General features: G+C 36.7%; 1 protein-coding gene across 11 annotated transcripts in view; it reads left to right on the top strand.

Moving 5' to 3' along the window:
• The window catches only part of TANC2 (tetratricopeptide repeat, ankyrin repeat and coiled-coil containing 2), a 364297-nt gene that overhangs the window by 221220 nt on the left and 119363 nt on the right, over positions 1–23714 (top strand). For all 11 annotated transcript variants that reach the window (XM_058703494.1, XM_058703493.1, XM_058703491.1 and 8 more), the window contains 3 exons: positions 260–446; positions 9353–9616; positions 19463–19588. In XM_058703494.1, coding sequence (XP_058559477.1) covers positions 260–446; positions 9353–9616; positions 19463–19588 — 577 coding nt within the window. The remainder of the gene's footprint in view (positions 1–259; positions 447–9352; positions 9617–19462; positions 19589–23714) is intronic.

Genomic DNA, 23714 nt, shown 5'->3' with positions numbered 1-23714 from the left:
ACTTGTCACTAGAAATTTCTGAGGCAGGAAAACTGGCCACAGTCTCTGCTTGTGTTAAATTTACCCAGTTTCACCTTAATTGTACAAGGCAGAATCTCTTATTCTGGAGGGCAAAAAAACAACTAGTACTGAGTAGATGTAAAAGCTATATATGTACGTTTTCTTCTTTTTCGCATCAAAGCATATGTTTTGCCTAAGATATATTTTACATCAGCACCCGATCAGTTTATCTTTTTTATTTTTCATTCCAATTTTTCAGACTTCAGCAATCACCCAGCGGATAAGTCCCTGTTCCACCTTGACTAGTAGCACTGCCTCTCCACCAGCCAGTAGCCCCTGCTCCACCCTCCCGCCAGTCAGTACAAATGCAACTGCCAAGGACTGTAGCTATGGGGCTGTTACTAGTCCAACCTCTACCCTTGAAAGCAGAGATAGCGGCATCATTGGTGAGTTGGTTTTTATATTAATCATTTTGTGGGGGTTTTTTCCTTTTTAAAATAATACACAAGCTTAAGGTTTTCAAAAATAATGCTTTTGAGTTGTTGAGATGTATATATAATGTATATATATATTCAGATGTATACATAATTTGTGTGTGTGTATACATATATATATATGTATATGTGTACACATAAAGGTTTGTCTACTTCTTCCTGTAGATTCATCTATCTGCCAACAGAAGTGGTTCAGAAAATGTTCATTCCTCACTGAACTAGTAGAGTTTCATGGAGGTTCTCAGTTCTGCTTATTGTATACTTATTAAGGGGAGTCAGTCAAATGGAAATTAGTGAAGTTTTGGGAAATGAGGATCTGAAGAAAGGAAACGTACAGAGAAGAAAACAGGAGTGAGCACAGAATCTTAGGGCACATTCAAATTGAGCAGGAAATTAGAGGTGGGAGAATGAGCCAGTGGATAGGAGTAGTTAGACAAATAGAAGAATTGGGACAGTATAATGTTACCAAAGTCAAAGAAGATAAAAGGTTCAGAGAAGGGAAGAGGAGAGGCTGGTCAACAAATGACAACAGCTGAAAAAGCCAGGCATACTGGGATCAGTTAAGGAATAAAGAAAATATTTCTTCCTCATTTGGCTTCCTTCTAAAGGTTATCAAATCACACTAGATAGTATAGCAGATATTAATGCCATGGCAACTAAATATACCTCTATTATTTAAATGCATATATATCAACATGTGAATTTATTCCTTTAAAATAAGTATTGAGTAGATAAAAAGAATATTTTTACAGCAAAGTTGCAGGATACAAAATCAACACACAAGAACCAGTTGCATTTCTTCTATATGCTAACCATGAACAATTAAAAAAGAAAATTAAGAAAACAATTCCATTACAATAGCATGAAAAAGAATTTAAAATTTTTTTTTTTCAACGTTTTTTATTTATTTTTGGGACAGAGAGAGACAGAGCATGAACGGGGGAGGGGCAGAGAGAGAGGGAGACACAGAATCGGAAACTGGCTCCAGGCTCCGAGCCATCAGCCCAGAGCCTGACGCGGGGCTCGAACTCACGGACCGCGATATCGTGACCTGGCTGAAGTCGGACGCTTAACCGACTGCGCCACCCAGGCGCCCCATGAAAAAGAATTTTAAAACGTGGGAATAAGTTTAACCAAGTGTACACTAAACAGAAAATACTGCAAAGAAATTTTAAAAGATTCAAGTAAATGAAAATATAATCTGTGTCCATAGACTAGAAGATTTAATATTGTTAAAGTGATAATATATCTCAAGATTTCTACAGATTATTGAAGTTACTATCATAATTCCAACAAAGTTTTTTGCAGAAATAGAAACACCCATCCTAAAATTCATGTGGAATCTCAGAGGACTCTGACTCAGAGGACTCAAAGCAGACTTGAAAATGGAGAACAAAATTGGAGGACTCCATTTCTTGATTTCAAAATTTATTACAAACTTCTTAAAGGCAGGATTCATGTCTTACAGTTTTTATATATCCTCGTGACTTAGCGTAATAGTTTCTAATTTGTAAGTTATTTATATGAGAAGTCTTTATGAAGATATAGTCATTAAGTAACTAAATATTTTAACAAAATAAAATAGAGAAATAAAATGTAGAAGAGTAGCCTCTTTTATAACCTCTGAAATAGTTTGTGAAAGATTGGAATTATCCTCTCCTTGTATATTTAGCAGGACTTGCCATTAAAATAATCTGGACCAGGTGCCTGGGTGGCTCAGTTTGTTAAGTGTCTGACTCTTGGTTTTGGCACAGGTCATGATCTCACAGTTAGTGAGTTGGACCCCCTGCTTGGGGGTCAGCCCCTCTCTCTCTCTCTCTCTCTCTCTCTCTCTCTCTCTCTGTCTCTCTCAAAATAAATAAATAAACTTAAAAAAAATAATCTGGACCTGATGTTCATGTAGATTTTTTTTAATTACTACTCCACTGTATTTAATACTCTAGGACTTTCTAAGTTTTCTCTTTCTTCTTGAATCAGTTTTCCTTAGCTATGGTTTTTTTCTTTTTCAAATTTATTGGTATAAAGTTGCCCAAAATATTCACTACCTACCCAAGAACCCAAGCTGAAAAGCTGAGAGGAGTCCTTGTCATTTCTCTGCCCCCACCCTAAATTTCTTATCCCTGAATTTTATTTTCATCTTTTCTAGTATGCTTTGGTAGTCCCCATTATCTCAGACTTAGAGTAATACAAACCTGAGTATTATCTCTGCTTTTCATTTTGTCCTTTCCAAGGCTGTTTTTCACACAACCACCAAAGTGAATTAACCAAGAACCAGTTACTCCTTTGCACATGGGAGTGCTTAATTCGTCTAGGCCAGCTTATCTGGCACAAAGACTGCATGCATGGGCTTTGGACTTTTGAACCTTTAGTAGTCACATGCACGAAAATATTACTGCATTCTTGATGCTTCAGTCACCTTGATGACCTTAAATCATATAAAGTCTCACCATAAAGGAATGGTTAAGTAAAATAGGATGCACCCATAAAGTTGAATAATACACAGACATTAGCATGTTGTTATTAAAAATAGATTTCATTTTTTGGCTCTTTATTTTTCTGTATATGGCCTCTTTTGCCTAGAACTGTCCATGTTCTCAGATTAAGGATTTAGGACCTATCTTGTTCCCATATTCTGCACATATTAGTTATTAGTAAAAATTTATTGGATAGGTGGGTGAATGGAATTAACCAGAAGTTAACCAAGTTCATGAAAAGCATCAATGAAGCAAAAATGCACAAAATTCCTAAATGGGAAATTACCCAGAAAATTTTATTTCTGGTATTTTATGTGAGATGTCTGTTTTTACTTTCTGTACCCCAATAATCCTAGACCATTATGCATTCTAGACCATTTATTCATCCTTTTGACAAATATTTATTGAGCATATACTGTGTGCCAGGGACTAGATACATTTCTATCTAGTGAAAAAAGGCAAGAAATACCTGAGGCTTCATAGTTGAAAATGGGTGAACTGTGTAATAATAGGTTATGCAAATAGTACAATAGTCATAGTTTTCTTCTCACACTGGGAAAACTAGATGTTTTGCTTGTCTTTACTTTTAAATACCTTGACCATAAAAGCCCTCCCTCATTATAACATTTAGCATTTATTTTTTTAAATTTATTTAATTTTTTTATATCAAACTAGATTTTATTAATTAATTTTTACTTATAAATTTTTAATATGAAATTTTTATATGAAATTTATTGTCAAATTGGTTTCCATACTTTAGCATTTAAGTAATAAAGTAGGGCCCATAGGCCACATTTAAGTAATAAAGTAGGGTCCATAGGCCACTGAACAATACCACCTTAGTGCTACAAACTCAAAGTTTCTCAAATCTTTCCACCACCGATCAGGTCTTCCATAATTTTTGTTGGTAAATCTCATAGTTTTGAAAAAATGTTCAGCATCCCTCTATTCATTATTTAGTAGTTTCTCATTTTTAATTTATCAAACATGTATCTCTGCCAAAGCTTCTGCTTAAATGAGAATAACTACTGTTGTCACCCTTGATAGAATCCTCACTATGTTTACAGAAGTTTGACGGTGTAACTAGTTCACAGTAAGCATATTATTTATAAATTATTTGAAATACTGAAAATAGTGAACCCCATTGCTACTTTCTCGCACCTGTAAACCATGTGCTCATGGTTTATCTGGAGAAAAGGGGTTTATACCAGGCTGGGACCACACAGATACAGGTATATCTTAGCCAAATCTGGGACTTAATAATAGAAACATCTGCTGGACGCACACACACACACACACACACACACACACACACAACATAAAAGGTAAGGGGTTAAATAACAGGCATTTTACATGTAGACAAATCCTCTGGGAAACAAGAGTTTCCATTCTCTGCCTTTCAGCATACTGACCCTAGCAGCTGTGTGAACTCCAAGCTTCTTGCAAAGAATTACAAAGGTAGCTGAATCACCATATCTTTACACCAAATGAAATTATATTTCAGTCAAGTTTTACTGAAAATAAAACTTTAAATATATTTTAAATTAATGAGACAGTTTTCAGAAATTAGGATAAGAAGCATACATCCACTTTAAAAGAACACACACAGGTACATACACACATATTATAAATATGCTATCACTGAACACATTTAGAAACTATAATTATACAATAATGCCGTGGAATCCATAATAATCTCATTGGGGAAGGTGCAATATTATGTTTGGTGGCAAAATGGTTAGGAACTATTGGGCTGTTTATGACTGAAAGTCTGAATATATGAAATTAATTTTTAATTAAAGTGAGTAGTTTAGATTAGATACCAAAATAATGTAATAACTTAATATGACTTGAGCATTGGCTTTTTTTTAAACGTTTATTTATTTCTTTTGAGAGAGAGAGAGAGTGTGGAGAAGGTGCAGAGAGAGAGAAGGGAGAGAATCCCAAGCAGGCTTTGCACTGTTAGCACAGAGCCCTATGCAGGGGCTCAAACCCATGGAACTGTGAGATCATGACCTGAGCCAAAATCACGAGTCAGATTCTTAACCAACTAAGCCACCCAGATGCCCCCTTTGGATTAGCTACAAGAACATGTGGCCCATAGTTTCCAACATTTTCATCAGTGAGACTTCCTTAGCACAGATTCCTCAGAGCCTGAGACAAAAGGTTACGTGCTAACACTATACTAAGGGAGTATAAACCAAGGAAACAAGTGAATGAAAGGGGAGTAAGGCAAAGAAGAAACAAATATAAGAAAAGGAATTACAGAGCTGGCAGAGGTGATTGCTTTATTCAACTGAAATCTTCAGAGAGACCATACAATTCCTAACTCTGGAAGGGGGAATTACAAGGGGCTATTACTGCTAGTTCCTGTCTCACATTGGTGTGTTAGCCCTCCTAGGGCATTGTTTCCCCTGCTTTACTATTGCACAAATCCAGTAGCCCTACTGCATCTCATGTCTCAGCAACAACCAGGAAGTCCAGGGACAGAGGAGAGAGTCTATACAGCATTACACAAGACATTGATTGACTTGTGCTCATGATTATCATAAATGACTAGCAGTAGCCACTATAGCCAACCCTTCAGTCTGAAGCAGGATGTTAATAACAGGGACCCAGCTCCAACCCATGGGAATAGTTCACACCATCACTAGAGCCAATGTAGCTAGACAGTGGCAGGTAAGTATATCTAGAGTGGCAAATCCAGTACAGTTCAACCCTTACACCACATAGATCCAGTAATACTCTCTTTGGCATCTGTTCTCACCTGGGAACACGATACTGTGAAACTCTGAATTCTTTTCTGAGAGGAGAGATCTAAATCCAATTCTTCAAGAAGATGACCAGTGCAGTCTCCCAAAAAGACTTAGAAAGGGTTAGTAAATGAAGAGTAAGTCCCTGCTGCTCCTGCTGGTCCTGGATTCCATAATGTATGCTCCTTGTCTCCCTCCTTCATTCTTCCTCCATTTCAGAGCAAAGAATATCAAAATAGATTTCAGAACAAACAATGATTACCTATCAAGGAAGGTCATTTCATAATGATAAATGGATCGTTTTGTCAGGAAGAAGTAACAGTCCTAAATGTTTATGCACCGAATAACAAAGCTTCAAAGTGGCAGAAATCCGCAAATGTAGAGATTTTAACTCATCTCTCAGTGGTTGAAAGAACAATTAAGAAATCCATTAGCATGTAGATGACTTTAAACAGTTCCATTAACCAACTTGACTTAATTATTTTTTATACGACAATCCACTTAACAATAGCATAGTTCAGATGCTTTTTAGGTATACACAGAAGATTCACCAAGACACCAATATTCTGGTCCATAAAACAAGTCTCAGTAAATTTAACTGGACACAAACCATTACAGTATTCTCTGACCACAATGTGTTTACACTGGAAACCAGTAATAGAAAAATATCAGGAGGAGTGCCTGGGTGGCTCAGTCAGTTGGGTCTCCAACTGTTGGTTTTAGCTTGGGTCATGATCTCACAGTTCATGGGATTGAGCCCCTCATCAGGCTCCATGCTATCAGCACAGATACTCTCTCTTTCCTCTCTTGTCTTTCCTCTCTCTCTGCCTCTTCCCCCCATTCATGTGTACTCTCTCTCTCTCTCAAAATAAATGTATAAACATTAAAGAGAGAGAGAGAGAGAGAGAGAGAGAGAGAAGGGGCACCTGGGTGGCACAGTTGGTTAAGCATCCAACATTAGCTCGGGTCATGATCTCCCAATTCATGGGTTCGAGCCCTGCATCAGGCTCTTTGTGCATAGCCCAGAGCCTGGAGCCTGCTTCAGATTCTGTCTCCCTCTCTCTCTACCCTTCCCTGCTCACTCTCTCTCACTCTCTCAAAAATAAATATTAAAAAAAATTTTTTTAAAGAAAAATATCAGGAAATTTCACAAATGCTTAGAAATTAAACAACATATTTCTAAATAATACTTGGGTCAAAAAAAATCACATTGGAGGGGCGCCTGGATGACTCAGTCAGTTAAGAGTCGACTTTGGCTCAGGTCATGATCTCGCAGTTTGTGGGTTCGAACCCTGCATCAGTCTCTGTGCTGACAGCTCAGAGCCTGGAGCTGCTTCAGATTCTGTGTCTCCCTCTCTCTCTGCCCCTCCCCCCACTCATGTTCTGTCTGTCTCTCTCAAAAATAAATAATAAAACATTAAAAAAAATTTTTTTAAATCACATTGGAATTTAGAAATATTTCTAATTGAAAAATAGTGAAAACAAAACCTCACCATTTTTAGAATGCAGCTAAACAAGTGCCTAGAAGGAAATTTATAGCATTAGATGCTTATTTTAGAAAAGAGAAATTTATTTCATTAGTGAACTAAACTTCTTAAGAAACAACAACAAAAAAAAGAAATTCAAATCAAAGTAAGCAAAGTAGGAAATAATAAAGAGCAGAAATCAATAAAATAGGAATAGAGAAAATTAATGAAACTGAAAGCTGGTTCTTTGAGAAAATCACATTAATAACCCCCTAGCCATATTAACCAGGAGAAAAAGAAGATACAAATTGCCAAAATCAGGAATGCGAGAGTCTATCATTATAGACCCACAGACATTAAAAGGATAAGGGAATGTCATGAGCAACTTTATGCCAATAAATTTGACAGTTTAGATGACATGGACAAATTCCTTGAAATAACAAATGACCAGAGCTCATTCGAGAAGAAAGAGATAACTTGAATAACTTCATAGCTGTTAAATATAAATTGAATTTGTTGTTTAACACTTTCCTGCAAGGGAAAGATGCCCTGACAGGTAAATTCTATCAAATATTTAAGGAAGAAATTATACCATTTCTACACAAACCGCTCCAAGAAGTTGAAGTGAAAGGAACACTTTATGAGGCCAATGTTACCTCAACACCAAACCAGACAAAGACATTACATAAAAAGTAAACTACAGACCAGCATGTGTCTTGAACAAGATATGAAAGTCCTTAACAAAATTCTAACAAATTGAGTCCAACCTTATGTAAAAGATAACAGGGACAATATATTAAAAAGGACCTGTCATAACTAGGCAGGGATGGGGAGCATTGTCATCTGTCAGAAGCGTAACGATGACTGCCCTCTCTGATGGAGTTGACAGGGAGATATTACCATGAACTGGGCTCTCTTGGTATCAGTGAGGATACCAAGACCACTTGGCAGCACTTAATTCTCAGATGTATTATTGTAAAGAGCAAAAAGGCTGGAAGGCAACCATTTGTTAGCTCATCTTTTACCTTTGTTACTACAAAATCCAGAACTCCCATTTAAATTTCCACAAAGAAAACCTCACAAAGAGGCATCATGGAAATTACCTTAAAAACTTAGGTCTCTTCTTTTAATAATAGGTACATTGAAGATGTAAGAAGAGAATATGAACTAACATTAAAAATTCTCCAGGGATGGGGCACCTGGGTGGCTCAGTTGGTTGAGCATTCAGCTCTTGATTTTGGCTCAAGTCATGATCTTATAGTTTGTGAGATTGAGCCCCCATAGCGCTGACAGCGTGGAGCCTGCTTGGGATTCTGTCTCCCTCTCTCTCTACCCTTCCCCTGCTCACTCTCTCTCTCTCAAAAATAAACACTTTTTAAAAATAAATGAAAATAAAAATAAATTCTCCTAGAATGACCTGTTTTATTCTTATAATTATTGCTAAGATTTTTATAATCTAGATTTTATTGTTGTTAACCATTGCATTTCAAGGCTTAATGAAAATGTTTCTGTTTATAAGTCCTGTTTATAATTAATGGTAAGACTAGATAAAATTCTAGATTTTTGTTTTTGTTTGATTTCATTAAGGGACATCTAGGGTTAGAGCTACAGAGGGTAGCTGTACAAGAAAGCCCTGTACTGTTTCCTTATTTGGACAGATTATTTCTCCTATGTTAGCATCTGCTTAAGACCTCTTATTTTTTTCTAATTCATTATTACATATGAAAGGAAGTAAATTTAAATGAGGGAGAGGAAAATGTGGGATAAAAAGAGTATAAAGATCTTTTTGAGAACTGTGGGGCTTTCCAGCAATCCATGAAAATTCTTTAAATTCCCTTTTTGATGAAATTGTGAAATTTTTCACATTCATAGGTCCTAGTTTTAGATCTTTTAGCATTGATATACGAATTTGTTTAGTTCCATTCAGAGAGAGTTGTTAAAGTAAACGTATGAGAGATGTGAGAGAGAATATGTAAGAGATCGTTATATTTTGGTTTCGATTATTTAAACTTCATGGTGGAGATGAAATGATCATCAGCAACTTTTAAAAAAATATTACTGCTGCTCTTATTATCTAGTCACGAATTTGGATAATAATGAACAAATTAATCTCTAGGTGTATGGGTGTTTTGTTTTTTTTTAACTTGTTTTACTCTCTTTCTTAGCTACATTGACAAGCTATTCTGAAAACATGGAACGCACAAAATATGTTGGAGAAAGCAGTAAAGAATTAGGATCTGGAGGAAACCTGAAACCTTGGCAGTCTCAAAAATCCAGTATGGATTCGTGTTTGTATCGAGTAGATGAAAACATGACGGCTTCCACCTATAGTCTGAATAAGATCCCTGAGAGGAATTTGGAAACTGTTCTATCGCAGTCAGTACAGTCTATTCCTCTGTATCTTATGCCACGGCCAAATTCAGTAGCAGGTAAGAGTTTTTAAAAATTGACCACTTTACTGGCGTGTATACTGAAATGAAAGTAAATTCTGCTTTAACAGAATTTTCTATTCATCTTCTTTGACTGTTCTTTTGTGTGGCTAATATCCATGTGGATATCTTTTTGAACCTGGGGGAAGGCTCATGCTCAAGTGGTGATTCTGCTCCCAAAATGTGTAAAAACACTCACAAAATCATAAGTAAAACCTGTAAAGTGTATGGTCGAATTTCTAAAAGTATTTTTTTCATATCTGAAGTCTTTGAAAAGATTTCAGTCTGTGGTTTTTAAAAACATTAGTTAAAAAAAAACATTAAATTGAAGAGTATTTCAGTAGAATTTACATTGTTAGAAATCATCATCCGTAGTTTGAAGGAGAGGCAGGCAGGCAAGAATTTAGCTGCCCAGTCCATGAGCTCAACATTTCCACCATATCCATCCTATCGTAGAAGAATCACCAGGTACCTACAAGTGCTAAAGAAGAACTCAGACACTACTAGCAGGCTCAGTCAGAAAGTCATAAAGGAATGTCAAGGGATGCCTGGGTGCCTCAATCGGTTAAGCGTCTGACTCTTGATCTTAGCTCAGGTCATGATCTCAGTCATGAGAGTGAGCCCTGCATGCGTAGAGTCCGCTTAAGATTCCTCCCTCTGCTCCTGCGCCACGCACGTGTATGCGCTCACTATCTCTCTCTCTCTCTCTCTCTCTCTCTCTCTGTCTCTCTAAATAAATAAATAAATAAATAAAGTTTTTTAAATAAAGTAAAAAAAAAAAAAAAAGAGAGAGAATAAGTCAGACCAGGAGCTTTTGCAGATAGTTGGGCAGTCGGCATTTTCAAAATGCAGCATCATCTACCCTTTGTCCCTAATACGAAATCATAGTCGTGATTGTCTTTCTTACTTGCTCGATGAATGCCTAAAAGGTTTATCTCACTGACACAAAATAATAAAATACCTATTATAGTTAAGAGCTCTTATTTCCCAGGTGTAATGATTTATGTTATGCAGATAATAGTGTGATGCTTCTTGCCTTTTTGTACTTTTCTGAAACATTACTCTTTGTTCTGTCCTCTGGGAGACCATCAGCATCAGTCATCACATGTGAATTATGTGGTGATGGCTCATCTGGAAGATCAGTAAGTGTAGACAATTTAATATGTATTTTTCAAGATTATTCATTTTTACATAGTAGCAAAAAACTTTTCCCTCCTAGGTTCTTTGGAATATGTTGGTCCCCAGGGATGATGTCATATTATACTTTAGAATGCTGTAACTTAGAAAGGGCCAGGCAAATTCAGTCTTTCCAGGAGAGAAACATATAAACCCTTGCTTACATAAAATTGGGGAAATATAGCTACCAACCTTAATGGTACATCCCAATTTATTTAACTAAGCTACAGTGATTTCTAAGAAAGTTCTGGCTCTGTTATTTGAGAAGGGCATTGAGCATTTAGTAGAAGACAGAAATATAAGCTTCTCTTGTCCTCTCTTTACTGGAGAAATTATAAAATACTATGCCCTTTTTTTTTTTTACATTTTAAATTGTATTTAATTTTATTTATTTTTTTAATATGAAATTTATTGTCAAATTGGTTTCCATACAACACCCAGTGCTCATCCCAACAGGTGCCCTCCTCAATGCCCATCACCCACTTTGCCCTTCTTGAGCATAAATATCTGTAGATTTATTATTTTACCCTATGCAGATACTAGTGTGTACAAAGAGTTGTCCAGGACTAATTAGCCAGATATAATTCTTCCCTCTAAGGTTTTCTAACACTACTGCTTTCTAGAAATCAGCACAAGGCCGCTTTCAGAAGGATCAGTGAGTCACAAATTATTTCTCTAATACATGTAGGAGAAATTAACTGTTAAGTTCTGTCACAGAGAATAGAACCCAGTTTTCTATACCAGGTATTTTAATCACCAGGTTAAAAAAAAGTTTGCCATTTGAAATGTTTTGTTTTTTTTTTTTTAAACTTCACAAAGCAAGCAAGAGTAGTAGGTGAAGAGTACACTCTTTCATTTACATGGATTGTAAGATTCTTGTTTATTTAGAATTTTATCTTGTAAGAACTGATATCCTAGTTACTTAATAAAATCTTTTAAGTTATGTTCAATTTTCAGGGAATCGTCATCTAATTTATGAATTTGGATGGCTTCTAAACTACCTCTCGTGATACATTTTTTGCTAACTGCCATTTACAAACTTTACCGCTTATAAGCATCAATATATTTGTGGCTACACTTAGACTTAAAGAAAGTTATTGCATATTCTTTGGGACACTGACTTCAGCAAATATTAAGATAAGAATTTTATGGAGAATTACAGGATAGAATTCTAATTGACAACCATTGTTGTGTTTGTAAAATAGTCAGCATCAAATTTACGGTAATTTTGGTATATTTATAAATAATACAGTAATTTATAAAGTATCATACACAGGAGGGAAGCATCTGAGTGCAAAGGGAAAGGGTAGAGAGGAATAGAAGACATCACAGAGAAGGACAAATAAGAAGTCACAGAAAAAAGAGGAAGGAGTTACTAAGAAGTTAAAGAAGTTGGCACGTTATTTCAGCATGACCAAACCATGGGATACAGTGAAGAAATAGTAGAAAATGATGTTGAAGGGGATACCAAGGAGCTTATATGCTCTGATGATAAACGTTAGGTTTATTTTGTTGCTAGTCAGGAGTATAAGCAGGAGCTATACTATCAAATATGCTGTTTAGAAAATGGCTGAATAGCCATCTGTATAGGATGGACTGAAGGAGGAGAGCCAAGAGTTAGAGAAGATAGTTCTTTAAAAGCTTGTGGTATTATGCAGTATTATAGGGAGTGAATCATCAGGTATCAGTAGAGTTGAGAAAATGGTTTAGGAGAGTTTCTTCTTTTTTGCCTTAAAAAATAGCATTTATTAGATTTTTTTTTAATATAGAGAAATAACAAGGAAGAAAACAAAACAAAAATGAGCCATAATTTCCTTTCCCAGTGGTTCCTGCTGACATATTCTAGAAATTAAAAAAAAATCATGTGTGTTACATAATAAATATGCAAATCAAATAAAAATTCAAATTCAAGCAAAAAAATACAAAAGAAAAAGGAAAAGCCTTCCCTTTCCACCTAGTTCCCCTCTCCCAATGATGAAGTGATTAAGGTAAGTATGGGCAATCTGTAGCATTAGGTCTTAAGCTTAGTTTTCTGAATATAAATTTGGATGTTCCTACGCCTTTAAATTAAAATTCTAAGATATGAAAAGTAAAAACTACTGTCCTTTATTGTTTTCAAAATGTGAACCACTACTGCATGTTTATTTTTTAAGCCCTTTGTAGTTGGAAGGAAGTGGAGAACCTTGTGGATTTGCGGTTGCATGGCAGAAATTATCAGAGAGTAGGATGTCTCTGGTCATCCTGGATGTCTTAAAAGGAGACTGGCTGTGAGTTAGAGGGATGTGGGAAGCAGGAAATGTTCACTTGCAGCAGCTGTCCTCAGGGCTTTGTGTGAAAATGAGGAGTCTTCAAGGAATTATAAGCAGCAGAAGTCAGTTACAATATAAACTCTCACCATCTACTTGTTATGTTTGGAGCCGCACATTTTCCTAAGAAAAGGATCTTAAGAATCAGGTAAATGCAAAATCGGAATCATGGGGGATTTGGATGAGTCCAATCAGAAGCTTAATGAGGATTTTATAAAGAGGAAAAAATGGGCTTTTCAGCAGTCAGAGTGTTGGCTTTATGAATCAAGGGCATAAGGACAGTAGAGTGGCTTCTTGCCCAGGCTGTAGCAGACAACGTCATCCAAGATCCCTGCTCAGGTCAGCCAGAATGATAATCGTGCTACTAAAACCTGTTTGCACTAGTAACACCTGATCTAAGAAGAAACAATTCAGACGGGTTTTATACTCAATATAGAGTTGCCTCTGGAACGTTTTATATCAAATGTCTGCTGGATTTTTTTTTTCTGCCCACTTATTTAAGTTATTTTGACTTCAAAAAAGTATGTCAGTTAAATGTTCTATAAATGAGTCAGCTGTTCCAATCCTATGAAGTCTCAAAAAAAAAAAAAAAAATATATATATATATATATATATATATATATATATATATATGCTCCCTTTTTCCACTTCCCTCTTGGACCTTTAATGACATAGATTTTACTTAGAGATAGATTTTACATAGAAGTCTACTTTTTAAAAACATTTTCTTTTCACATAAAACTTTTTAAGTAGATTTGTTTTTCCTCTTTCTTCAGTTCACTTCGACTTACCTAATTATCTCCTATGCTTGTATCCGGAAAGTGTTCATTAAATATAGTATTAACTTTAACTTGATGAAATTATCTCAAAAAATTTGGCCAGCACAGTTTCACAGTAAGAGTACCACTATGAGGTGGGGATATGTGTGTCCCTATAGATCTGTCATTGGTATTTGTATGTGATGATGATGTGCAAGGCATCGTTGCTATAGCCACCTGCTTCATCCTTAGCTTTCAAATAACCCCATTAAACACAACCTAATTTTTAATTCATTGATCATTTAAATGTAGTCAAACACAAAGTGTATATTAAATACAATTATTCAGGGGCGCCTGGGTGGCTCGGTCGGTTAAGCGTCCGACTTCGGCTCAGGTCATGATCTCACGGTCTGTGAGTTCGAGCCCTGCGTCGGGCTCTGTGCTGACAGCTCGGAGCCTGGAGCCTGCTTCAGATTCTGTGTCTTCCTCTCTGTCTCTGCCCCTCCCCTGTTCATGCTCTGTCTCTCTCTGTCTCAAAAATAAATAAACGTTAAAAAAAATTTTTTTTTAAAATACAATTATTCAGTTATTAGGCAAGCATTTATTGAGCATGTATGTGCCAGGCACTATTGGAAACACTTGAGAATCATCAGTAAACAAAACAGAAATTCCCCTCTCATGGACCTTACATTCTAGCCAGGGCAAATAAAATAATCTTAATAAGTAAGTAATTTATATAGCATGGTAGAAAGCGATATGTACTTTAGAAAAAAATAGAAGAGGGAAGAGGGATCAAAAGGAAGGAAGGAAGGGAGGGAGGGAGGGAGGAAGGAAGGTTGGTTATATGAACATCATTGGAGCTGAGCATATTATCATAGTGATGTCCGTTAAGCATTAAACAGAGCAATGAAGAGGGTGAGGACAGAGCCAGATATATCTAAATCTACGTAGGACCAGTCTGGAATTCAGTTCTATATTAAGCATTATGTGCACGGTACTCTGATTTACTCTGAGGGGATAGGGTTATCAACGATGAATCAGACATTACTTTCTCACCCTCAAGAACCTACTATAATGAGGGAAGACAGCCATGTAAGCAAGTTGCTGAATAACATAGGTCCTAACTAGCAATATACGTATGTGGTTGCTAAAGGGGAGAAGCAATTAATTTTGACTATAGAGGATCTGTCACGGAAGCAGAGAAAATATAGCCTTAGCAAATTTTGTGACAAAGATTGAGATGTTTGACAAACTAAGATGAAGACTTTCTCTCAGAAAGTGGCTTGCAAATAGAAGTTTCAAGAGATTATGAGGGAGAGTAAATGTGTACAACTAGCAGAACACAGAGCCCCAGCTAACAGAATCTCAGGTCTCCGGCCTCAGCTTTCCAATATTTATCTCATATTCCTTTAAATAATGGGCAAGAATTTCGAAAATGATTAAGCAGTGAGAAACAGAATAAGACTAAGGAGAATTATGATTTAATAAGGAAGAAAGGCTGTGAAAAAAAAATATTGGAATATTTGATAAAGAAAATTGTTATAGATTCAGATATCAACAAAAAAAGATTTTAATTGCTAACATAAGAAAAAGAACAAATGTTTTAATAGATGTAAGTAACACTAAATAAAATGTATTTGCAATCCTGATTAAAACAATAGTTCCCCATCGGCTGATTTCAAATCTGTGCCCTGAATCAGGGCTTCAGAGCTATAGCCCTTAATACCAAAGATCACTGCTTTTCCTTAGTTCACTGTTTGCCTATGAGTATTTGGATTCGTGAAGGAATGAACTGTTCATTCAGTGACTGTAGTATTTGTCTTTTTCCCCTAATGTCATCTGGCTGAAAGTGAGACATGTGCTCATTCCAAAACATATTTATGACATTTCTTGATCTTGTGAAATAAAGCAGTAGAACAATTGATGTCCATTTTCCTAGGAATTGTGATGGTGAAGATTAGTTTAGCAAAACTTGTTAAGTTCACATTAACCATTTATATTTAACAAATGTTGCCAGCAGCTCTTTGAATAGAAAGCTGACCCTGTGAAAACTAGGCTGTGGCTAAAAGGACCTGCCAGATCTTTCCATTAAAGACAAATGAAAATGGATTATCTAACTGTTGCTCAAATCTGTACTCAAAGTATAGAGCTCCCTTTAAAAGAGTCATAGAGGGGCGCCTGGGTGGCTCAGTCGGTTGAGCGTCCGACTTCAGCTCAGGTCACGATCTCGCGGTCCGTGAGTTTGAGCCCCGCGTCGGGCTCTGGGCTGATGGCTCGGAGCCTGGAGCCTGTTTCCGATTCTGTGTCTCCTTCTCTCTCTGCCCCTCCCCCGTTCATGCTCTGTCTCTCTCTGTCTCAAAAATAAATAAACGTAAAAAAGATTTAAAAAAAATGTTCAAAAGAGTCATAGATGAACATAATATAGAAAAAAGAAAGACCCTGGGATTTTTTTTTCTTAACACAGCTTTTTGCTCCACTCCATGTTGTAGATTTCTCTATCATTCTGCCCACTGTTAATGAAATAAACGTCTTTTTATTAAAATGTATCAAACCATGTTAGTGTGTTGGCATGTGGAACCATTTTAATAAGAGAACCTTGCTTTAAAATTATATAATGTGCCATCAAATATTGCCAAAATGGTAATTCAAAACTTAACACTCATCCACCTGTTAAGGTTTTGTTTGCATTGTGTTTTAATGTGAGTAAAAGATTCTCATTGTCACTGATACTTCTTTCATATTACTCTTCAGTTTATCAGCTTTAGAAAGTAACTTTACATATTTTTTCTTACTAAAAAAAATTACAAATTTGGGGCTTTTATTTGTTCTTTTGTTTCTTACTATGGAAAATATTTGAAGCCTAGAGATTTATTAGCCTGCAATGACAGGCCTCTTCACTTTGCATACAAGGTCTTTATTATTGCCCAAGTTTGATTACTTATCTTTGAAGCCATAAAAAACAGAGTTGAGGGAAAGTGACAAAGATGAAGAAGGGATGAAAACTAAGATTCTTAAGAGAGAATTAAATCTGTTTAGCTTTAAAGAGGGAGAGATGGTACAATGCAAATAGCACTCACTGGATTGACGGGCCAGATAGCTGGTTTTGAGGCCAGACTCTGCCATAAATGAGTGATTCACTGTAGACAAGTCACTCTACTGTCTCCTAATATATAAAATGAGGGGATTTAACTAATTTAGGGTCAAAACATTTTGTATATAAAGACCATCTAGTAAATATTTTAGACTTCGCAGGCCAAAATGGCCTCTCTGGCAACTACTCAACTCTGTTGTAAATGAATACTTGATGAATAGGCAAGGCTGTGTTCCAATAAAACTTTATTTACAAAAATAGGCAGGAGGCCAGAATTCATCTACAGGCCTTAGTTTGCTGACCTCCGGACCAGATGACCTTTAAGATTCCTCTCACGTCTTCACTCTGTGATGCTGCTTTATTATCAACATACATATCTGAAAGGATTGCTTCTCCATTATTTTCTATTCTGTACCAGTTGAGGCTAGCCAGGAGGCAGGAACCACAGTTATTTTAACAGAAAATTCGATATATAAAGAATGCTAGACTATGTTTAAATGAACTGGAAAGGTAAAAAGAAAACACAGAGGGTAGTATGGGTTTGGCAACTGCCGGAAGCAGCTACCACCTCTGAGCCTGTGGAACAAGAGGAGGGTGGGATTGTTAAACTATAGAAACTTGGAAGAAAGGCCCCACAAAGCTGAAACTCCGATCTCTGTGAAAGGAGCCCTGCTCAGCTGATGCTAATATTTCTGAGCTCCAAGGAGAGCTCTACGGGAATGGGACCTCTGAGGGTTCCCCCCCTTGGGAGGTGGTGGGAGATAGCTACACATATGAAGAACCAAACAAAACAGACTTTGATTAAAGCAGGAGAGACACTATTAAACTTCAGAAAGAACTAATTCACAGAACCACATTAGAGTACCAGTGGGAATGGTGTAAGTCATCGTCCCCAGTGTTTTTAAATGAAAAATCATGTAGTTATCTTTCCTGGATAGTTTTAATTTCAGAACGCAGAGATCAAGATTATCTCTTATTCCTCTGTTACTCTCCCAGTGGGAACGGTATAAGAGTCATCGTCTCCAGTGTTTTTAAATAAAAGATTAAATAGTTATCTATTCTGGATAGTTTTAATTTCAGAATGCGGAAATCAAGATTATCTCTTATTCCTCCGAGACTCTCCCACTGATGTGTAACATGGCATTTGACTTCCTTTCTTGGTTTAGTTCCCTAGACTAGCTTCCAGAGACTTTTATTTCCTCATAGAAAGTATACCTGTGATCTAGTTAAGTTCCTGTCATCTCGGTTTCCAGTAGACCCAAGTAACTAAGCTAATTGCATTAGTTGAAGGATGAGGGGAATATAGATCTCTGGCACATGTTCTCTCTTGTTCTTTTCTGTTTTCCTCTATCTCTTTTCTGTTTTCTCTGTCTTTTCACTCCCTTTTTCAGCCCAGAGAGCACTTTGTGACTTTCTTTGTGCCACTTAGTCATAATCCACTGTGTATGGTTGTTTGTGTCTTAATCTCAATTGGGGATGTGGACAATACTTCATTAGAGCTCTCCAGCCAAGAATGATCTCAGTTTGTTTCTTCTCACCCACTCAAAACAGTCACCAGAGGCAAACTGGCAGCTAAGCCAGGGAGGGCATCAAAAACAGGGCCTGGCACACAGTAAACTCTGGATAAATAATTGTCGTTGAATAACTGAGTAACCCCCAACCCAGTATCTTACATAATTGGCAACAGATTGAATCAACAGTTTCATTAATAATTTATAAGCTCTAAATAATTATTTTCTGACAGAAGTTTGGGGGTTGTGTTGTTGCTGTTAAAAACTATTTTTGTGCCCAGCACTTTCTGATTCTTAATTTCTTCATTTTTTGGTTTATTGTGAATGGACCCAACAGCTCTCAGTATACAGCAGTGCCAATACCCGTTTATCCCCCTTTCTTGTGCCATTTTCTCTCTCTGTGTTGTGCCTGGGTTAAAGGGTTTCTTCATTCAATGGGAGACCATTATTACCTATGTTCAGAGGGCAACAAAGTGCTTTTTAGAATTCATGGACATTGACAGTTCCCTAAATGCTCTTTAGCAGTTCTCAGTCTGTTGTCCCAGGTGCCCATCTTTCTAATATATACATACAGGTGAAAAATGTTTTCAGAAGGTTTTCATGTTTCATTCTTGAACATGAAGGGAAAATGTTGAAAATAGAACTTCATGTTTTTCTTACAGCTCAATCTGATGATGTTTATACCTTGTTCTACAAATGGCATCTGTGACCCAAAAGAAGCAAAAACTAATAATCTTTGTTATCGAGTACTAATGTGTTTGCTAACTTGTTGCCAGTACTCTTCATAAGCTCAGGCAGTTGATAGTGATGAAGGAGCTGAAGACAACTCTTGACATTTTTTTCCCTGGCACATGTTCTAGACACTGGTGAGGACATTGAGTTCAGCAAAACTCCTGGTAAATATATATGCTGGCGTAATCTCTGATTCCCAAGTTTGGGAGGTACAGACTAACTGTAAGTTTTCTAAGCTTACGTATTCTGACTGAACTTTTCTGTCTTGTCAGCCACAAGCTCTGCCCACTTGGAGGACCTTGCTTACCTGGATGAACAGAGACATACACCATTGAGAACTTCTCTTCGAATGCCGAGGCAGAGCATGGGCGGTGCTCGCACACAACAGGATCTGAGAGGTTAGAACCCCAGAAGGGCTTTTTCTAGGGATGCCCAGGCGAAAATGGAAATGGGCAATAGGCGAAAAGTTTGTTTCCAGTTTCCACGCTCACTTAAGTCTCCCTTAACCATAAGCCTATAACCATAGAATAGAAAGATAAACACAAATACATTATACTCATCATATACATTGTAATTTTGAACAGTTGGAAGCATTGATTCCTGGAAATTCTGAAAGAAAACAAGGGTAAAAGTGGTGATGGGGGAAACAACCTTTCTAAGGTCCTGGATTTCAGAAGTGAGTGTTGACTAACTTCAGCCCTAGTCACCCAGGTGAACTTGGTGCTAATAGTTACGTGTTTTGTAGAGAATGTGTTTCATTTTCATTCTAGTGGCCATTTCTAGTGACGGACAGTACTTTTATTTACTTGGACTCTCAGACAGTGCTTTTAGTCCTGTCCTGGCAACATCTAAACAACTTAGTCCTTTTCTCACTCAGGCACCTGTTTCTTTACACTTTTTATACATACTGCATGTTTCTGCAGTCCGGAACCTGATCTTTTCAAAGACTCTCATTTTGTTGATCATTTCAAAGACAGTCTAATTGAGAGACCTGTTTGTTGTATCACTGCTTGTGCCTCTTATTTATTTGTTCAAAATGAACCAAACTGTCTCCAGTAGCCTTAATAAATAGATGGTCTGCTCCCTCTAGTACCTAGTAATCCATAGCTCTACTCCCCCAAGTGCATTTTTAATTTTATCTTATAGATTATGTTCATCTTTCCTTTGGTCTCCTCCTCACCCCTTGTCCAGTGCTAATCTATATGGCACCACATGCATAACTCACACAGGAAAGGATTCATTCATGCCTGCTCTCCATTCTGGAATTCATTATGCTGAGTGTTTTTCAATGACTGACCCAGTTGGAGCATAAAATAATTGATTGTATTGCTGCAATTACCATACCTCGGTCAACTATAGTGAATTGATGACCTCAGTCAGTTTTAGTTCCCAATCCTATTCATCCTGCTCACCGTTTCTTCAGTTAACCACATGCTAGTTGCTTAGTAGATACAGTTGTGTATTTCTAGCCCAGAAAGGAATTGCATTCAGCTTTATTTTAGTGCTGATAGATTGATTATATCCAAAGCCTGAATAAATCTAGTCAAAAGACTAAATAAATGATTTGTGCCAAAACCAGAATGCATAGCCGTAATAAAACAGGTTGGAGACATGATTTCACTTATATGTGGCATTTGAGAAACAAAACAAATGATCATAGGGGAAAAAAAGAGAGAGGCAAACCAAGAAACAAACTCTTAACTATAGACAACAAACTGATAGTTACCAGAGGGGCATAGGTGATGGGGATTAAGGAGGGCACTTGTGATGAGCACTGGGTATTGAGCTGTGTAGTTTTGAGAACCCTTTGTGTTGGGTTCTGTTGATACTTGATGGTATATTTCCACTCTATATAAAGGTTTAGTGAGATCTTTGGCAGATGTATTCTAGTGAGCTTGATATTTAGACACCGGTATCACTTGTATCTAGAAAACAACAGAAATCTTTTCTATTGCACTGAGCTTCAGCCTAAACGTTCAGTAAAACCAAAGTAAATCCAACGATTTTTCAAAGCATGCCTAAATCTTTAGGGAGCTCTCTGCCCAAATAATGCATTCCTAACAAAAGCAATTGTATATCCTTTACAGATTGTGTCTCATCTTATTGTTTACACTAGAACTTAAAGACACAGTTTTCCATTGATACAGGTGCTATGATATTAGTGTTTCAGCTCCTTAAAGTTGTCTTTTCTTTCAAGACCTTTTCTTTTAGCACTCTAAATGGTTAGAACATACCATTCAGTTGAGTGCTTTAATCCGTGAGAGACTGGATATTTACTAACCAGTATTTGCCTTCTAAAATTAGCATACTAATCTTCCCTCAAAAAGCAATATGTTATCTTAATTGCTGTTTACAAATGAATTCTGTGTCTTACCATATGACTTGAAACACATTTACAAGAAAGGAAAGCAAACTTGGATTGACTTTCCTTATATTTCTGTAGACCTGCTTGACAAACCTTTATAATTTGTGCTTCTTACATCCAAAACATTGCACTTTATCACAGAAACAGAATCATATTGTTTTCCTGGCATAATTTTAGAAAACATGTCACATCATGCTTTCTATTTTATTTAAAAGAACATACGAATTGCAGTCATATTTTTGTTTTATATATTTTTCTTTGGTTGCGGTTGAAGTAAAACAACTTTACCCCCCCCAAAAATAGTAAACTGATTGAAACTTTTTGTAGTATACACTAAGATAAATCCTTGTACATTAAAGATATATCTTTCTATATTTTAAAGTATTACTCAAATCCTATGAAATAGTTTCTTAATCACAGTTAAATGGGTTTTAAATCATAAGTGATGAGGGAGGGGGCCCTGAGTGGCTCAGTCAAACATCCAACTTTGGCTTAGGTCATGATCTCATGGTTCGTGAGTTCGAGCCCCACGTTGGGCTCTGTGCTGACAGCTTAGAGCCTGGAGCCTGCTTTGGATTCTGTGTCTGCCTCTCTCTCTGCCCCTCCTCGGCTCACCCTCACTCTGTCTCTCTCTCTCAAAAATAAATATTCATTAAAAATAGTAATAAATAATAAAAAATAAATAAATCACAAGTGATGGGTTTTAAATGACCCTCAATCTTCAATAGTGAGGTAGTGAATGGTCATGTACACTGTAGCCTGGCTACTAAATTTGCTGGCTGATTCGAAGTATGCAGATGATCTGAAATAATACTCTAGAGGATATGTCTGAAGAGGTATAAATCATTTATTGGGCACTTCAGGCATTCTTGCACTAGTCTGTTTAGAGCAGTGGTTCTCAAACTTTCTGGTTGTCAGCACCCTTTTACACACTTAAAAAAATCACTGAGGATTTGGGGCGCCTGGGTGGCTCAGTTGGTTAAGCATCTGACTCTTGATTTCATCTCAGGTCGTGATCTCAGAGTTTGTGGGATCGAGCCCACACGCTGTCAGTGTGGAGCCTACCTGGGATTCCCTCTCTCTTCTCTCTCTACCCCTCCCCTCACTTGTGTACTCTCTAAGTAAATAAACCAACGTTTTTTTAAGTTTATTGAGGACCCTAAAAGCTTGTGTCTATATGAGTTATATCTATTGATATTTACCATATTAGAAGTTAAAACTGAGAAATTGTTAAAATATCTGTTCATTTTTTAAAAAGCAAGAGTAGACCTGTTCTTTGTGAATAATCATATAAGCTCTGGAAAATTCTTCTGTACTTGGAAAAGAATAAGTGTGGAAAAATACAGTAACCTTTTAGTATTATGAAAATAGTTTTGATTTTGTGGACGCCCTTGAAAGTATCTTCAAAACCCGCAGGGGTCCCCAGATCACACTTTAAGAACCACTGGTTTGGAGAGTACCACTGCAGTTGAAGATAAGTGCCTTTACATGTTTAAGGACCACACATTCTATTTACAGAAATGCAAAAAAAAGTTACTTTTAGAATTGGTTAGAAGTTGTTCATAAACACATTGTTTAAGGGAACAGGCAGAGAGCTGTACTTTTAATCTCCGTGACTTAATTATTTTATGACTGGAAGTTTGTACCTCTTAATCCCCTCTATCTATTTCACCCATCCCCCTACCCACCTCCCCTCTGGTGGCCACCAGTTTGTTCTTTGTATTTAAGAGATGTTTGTTCATTTGTTTTTAGATTCTAAATATAAGTGAAATCATGAGGTATTTGTCTTTCTTTGCCTACCTAAGTTTTTCCCAGCTCTTTACACTTCCAAGCTGGCAGGACCTCCTGTAGCTGACAGGCCCTACTCTTCCAGCTTTGTTTGCAAGTACTTTTTGAATATTTGTCCTGAATTCACTTAGGTTTTAGGAGATACCTTCGTTCTGGAATTCTAAGCTGTCAGTGTATAATTCTTTACTCATCTTACCACTAGCATTTATTATGATAACTTTGTGTTAGAAGGACCAGCCTGTTTTCACTGATGTTCTTTAGTTGTGTTATTTCAGTGCAGTGACTAACACCTTACAGATTATTCCCAGATTTGATGCACAGTGGCTTTGTAATTGTCTGCTGACCATTTTGTATGAAACTCAACACTTAAT

The sequence above is a fragment of the Neofelis nebulosa genome, chromosome 16 (assembly GCF_028018385.1).
Source record: "Neofelis nebulosa isolate mNeoNeb1 chromosome 16, mNeoNeb1.pri, whole genome shotgun sequence".
NCBI classification, from domain to species: domain Eukaryota; kingdom Metazoa; phylum Chordata; class Mammalia; order Carnivora; family Felidae; genus Neofelis; species Neofelis nebulosa.
Note: the sequence above shows the minus strand (reverse complement) of the source record. Positions and strands in the feature narration are given on the sequence as shown.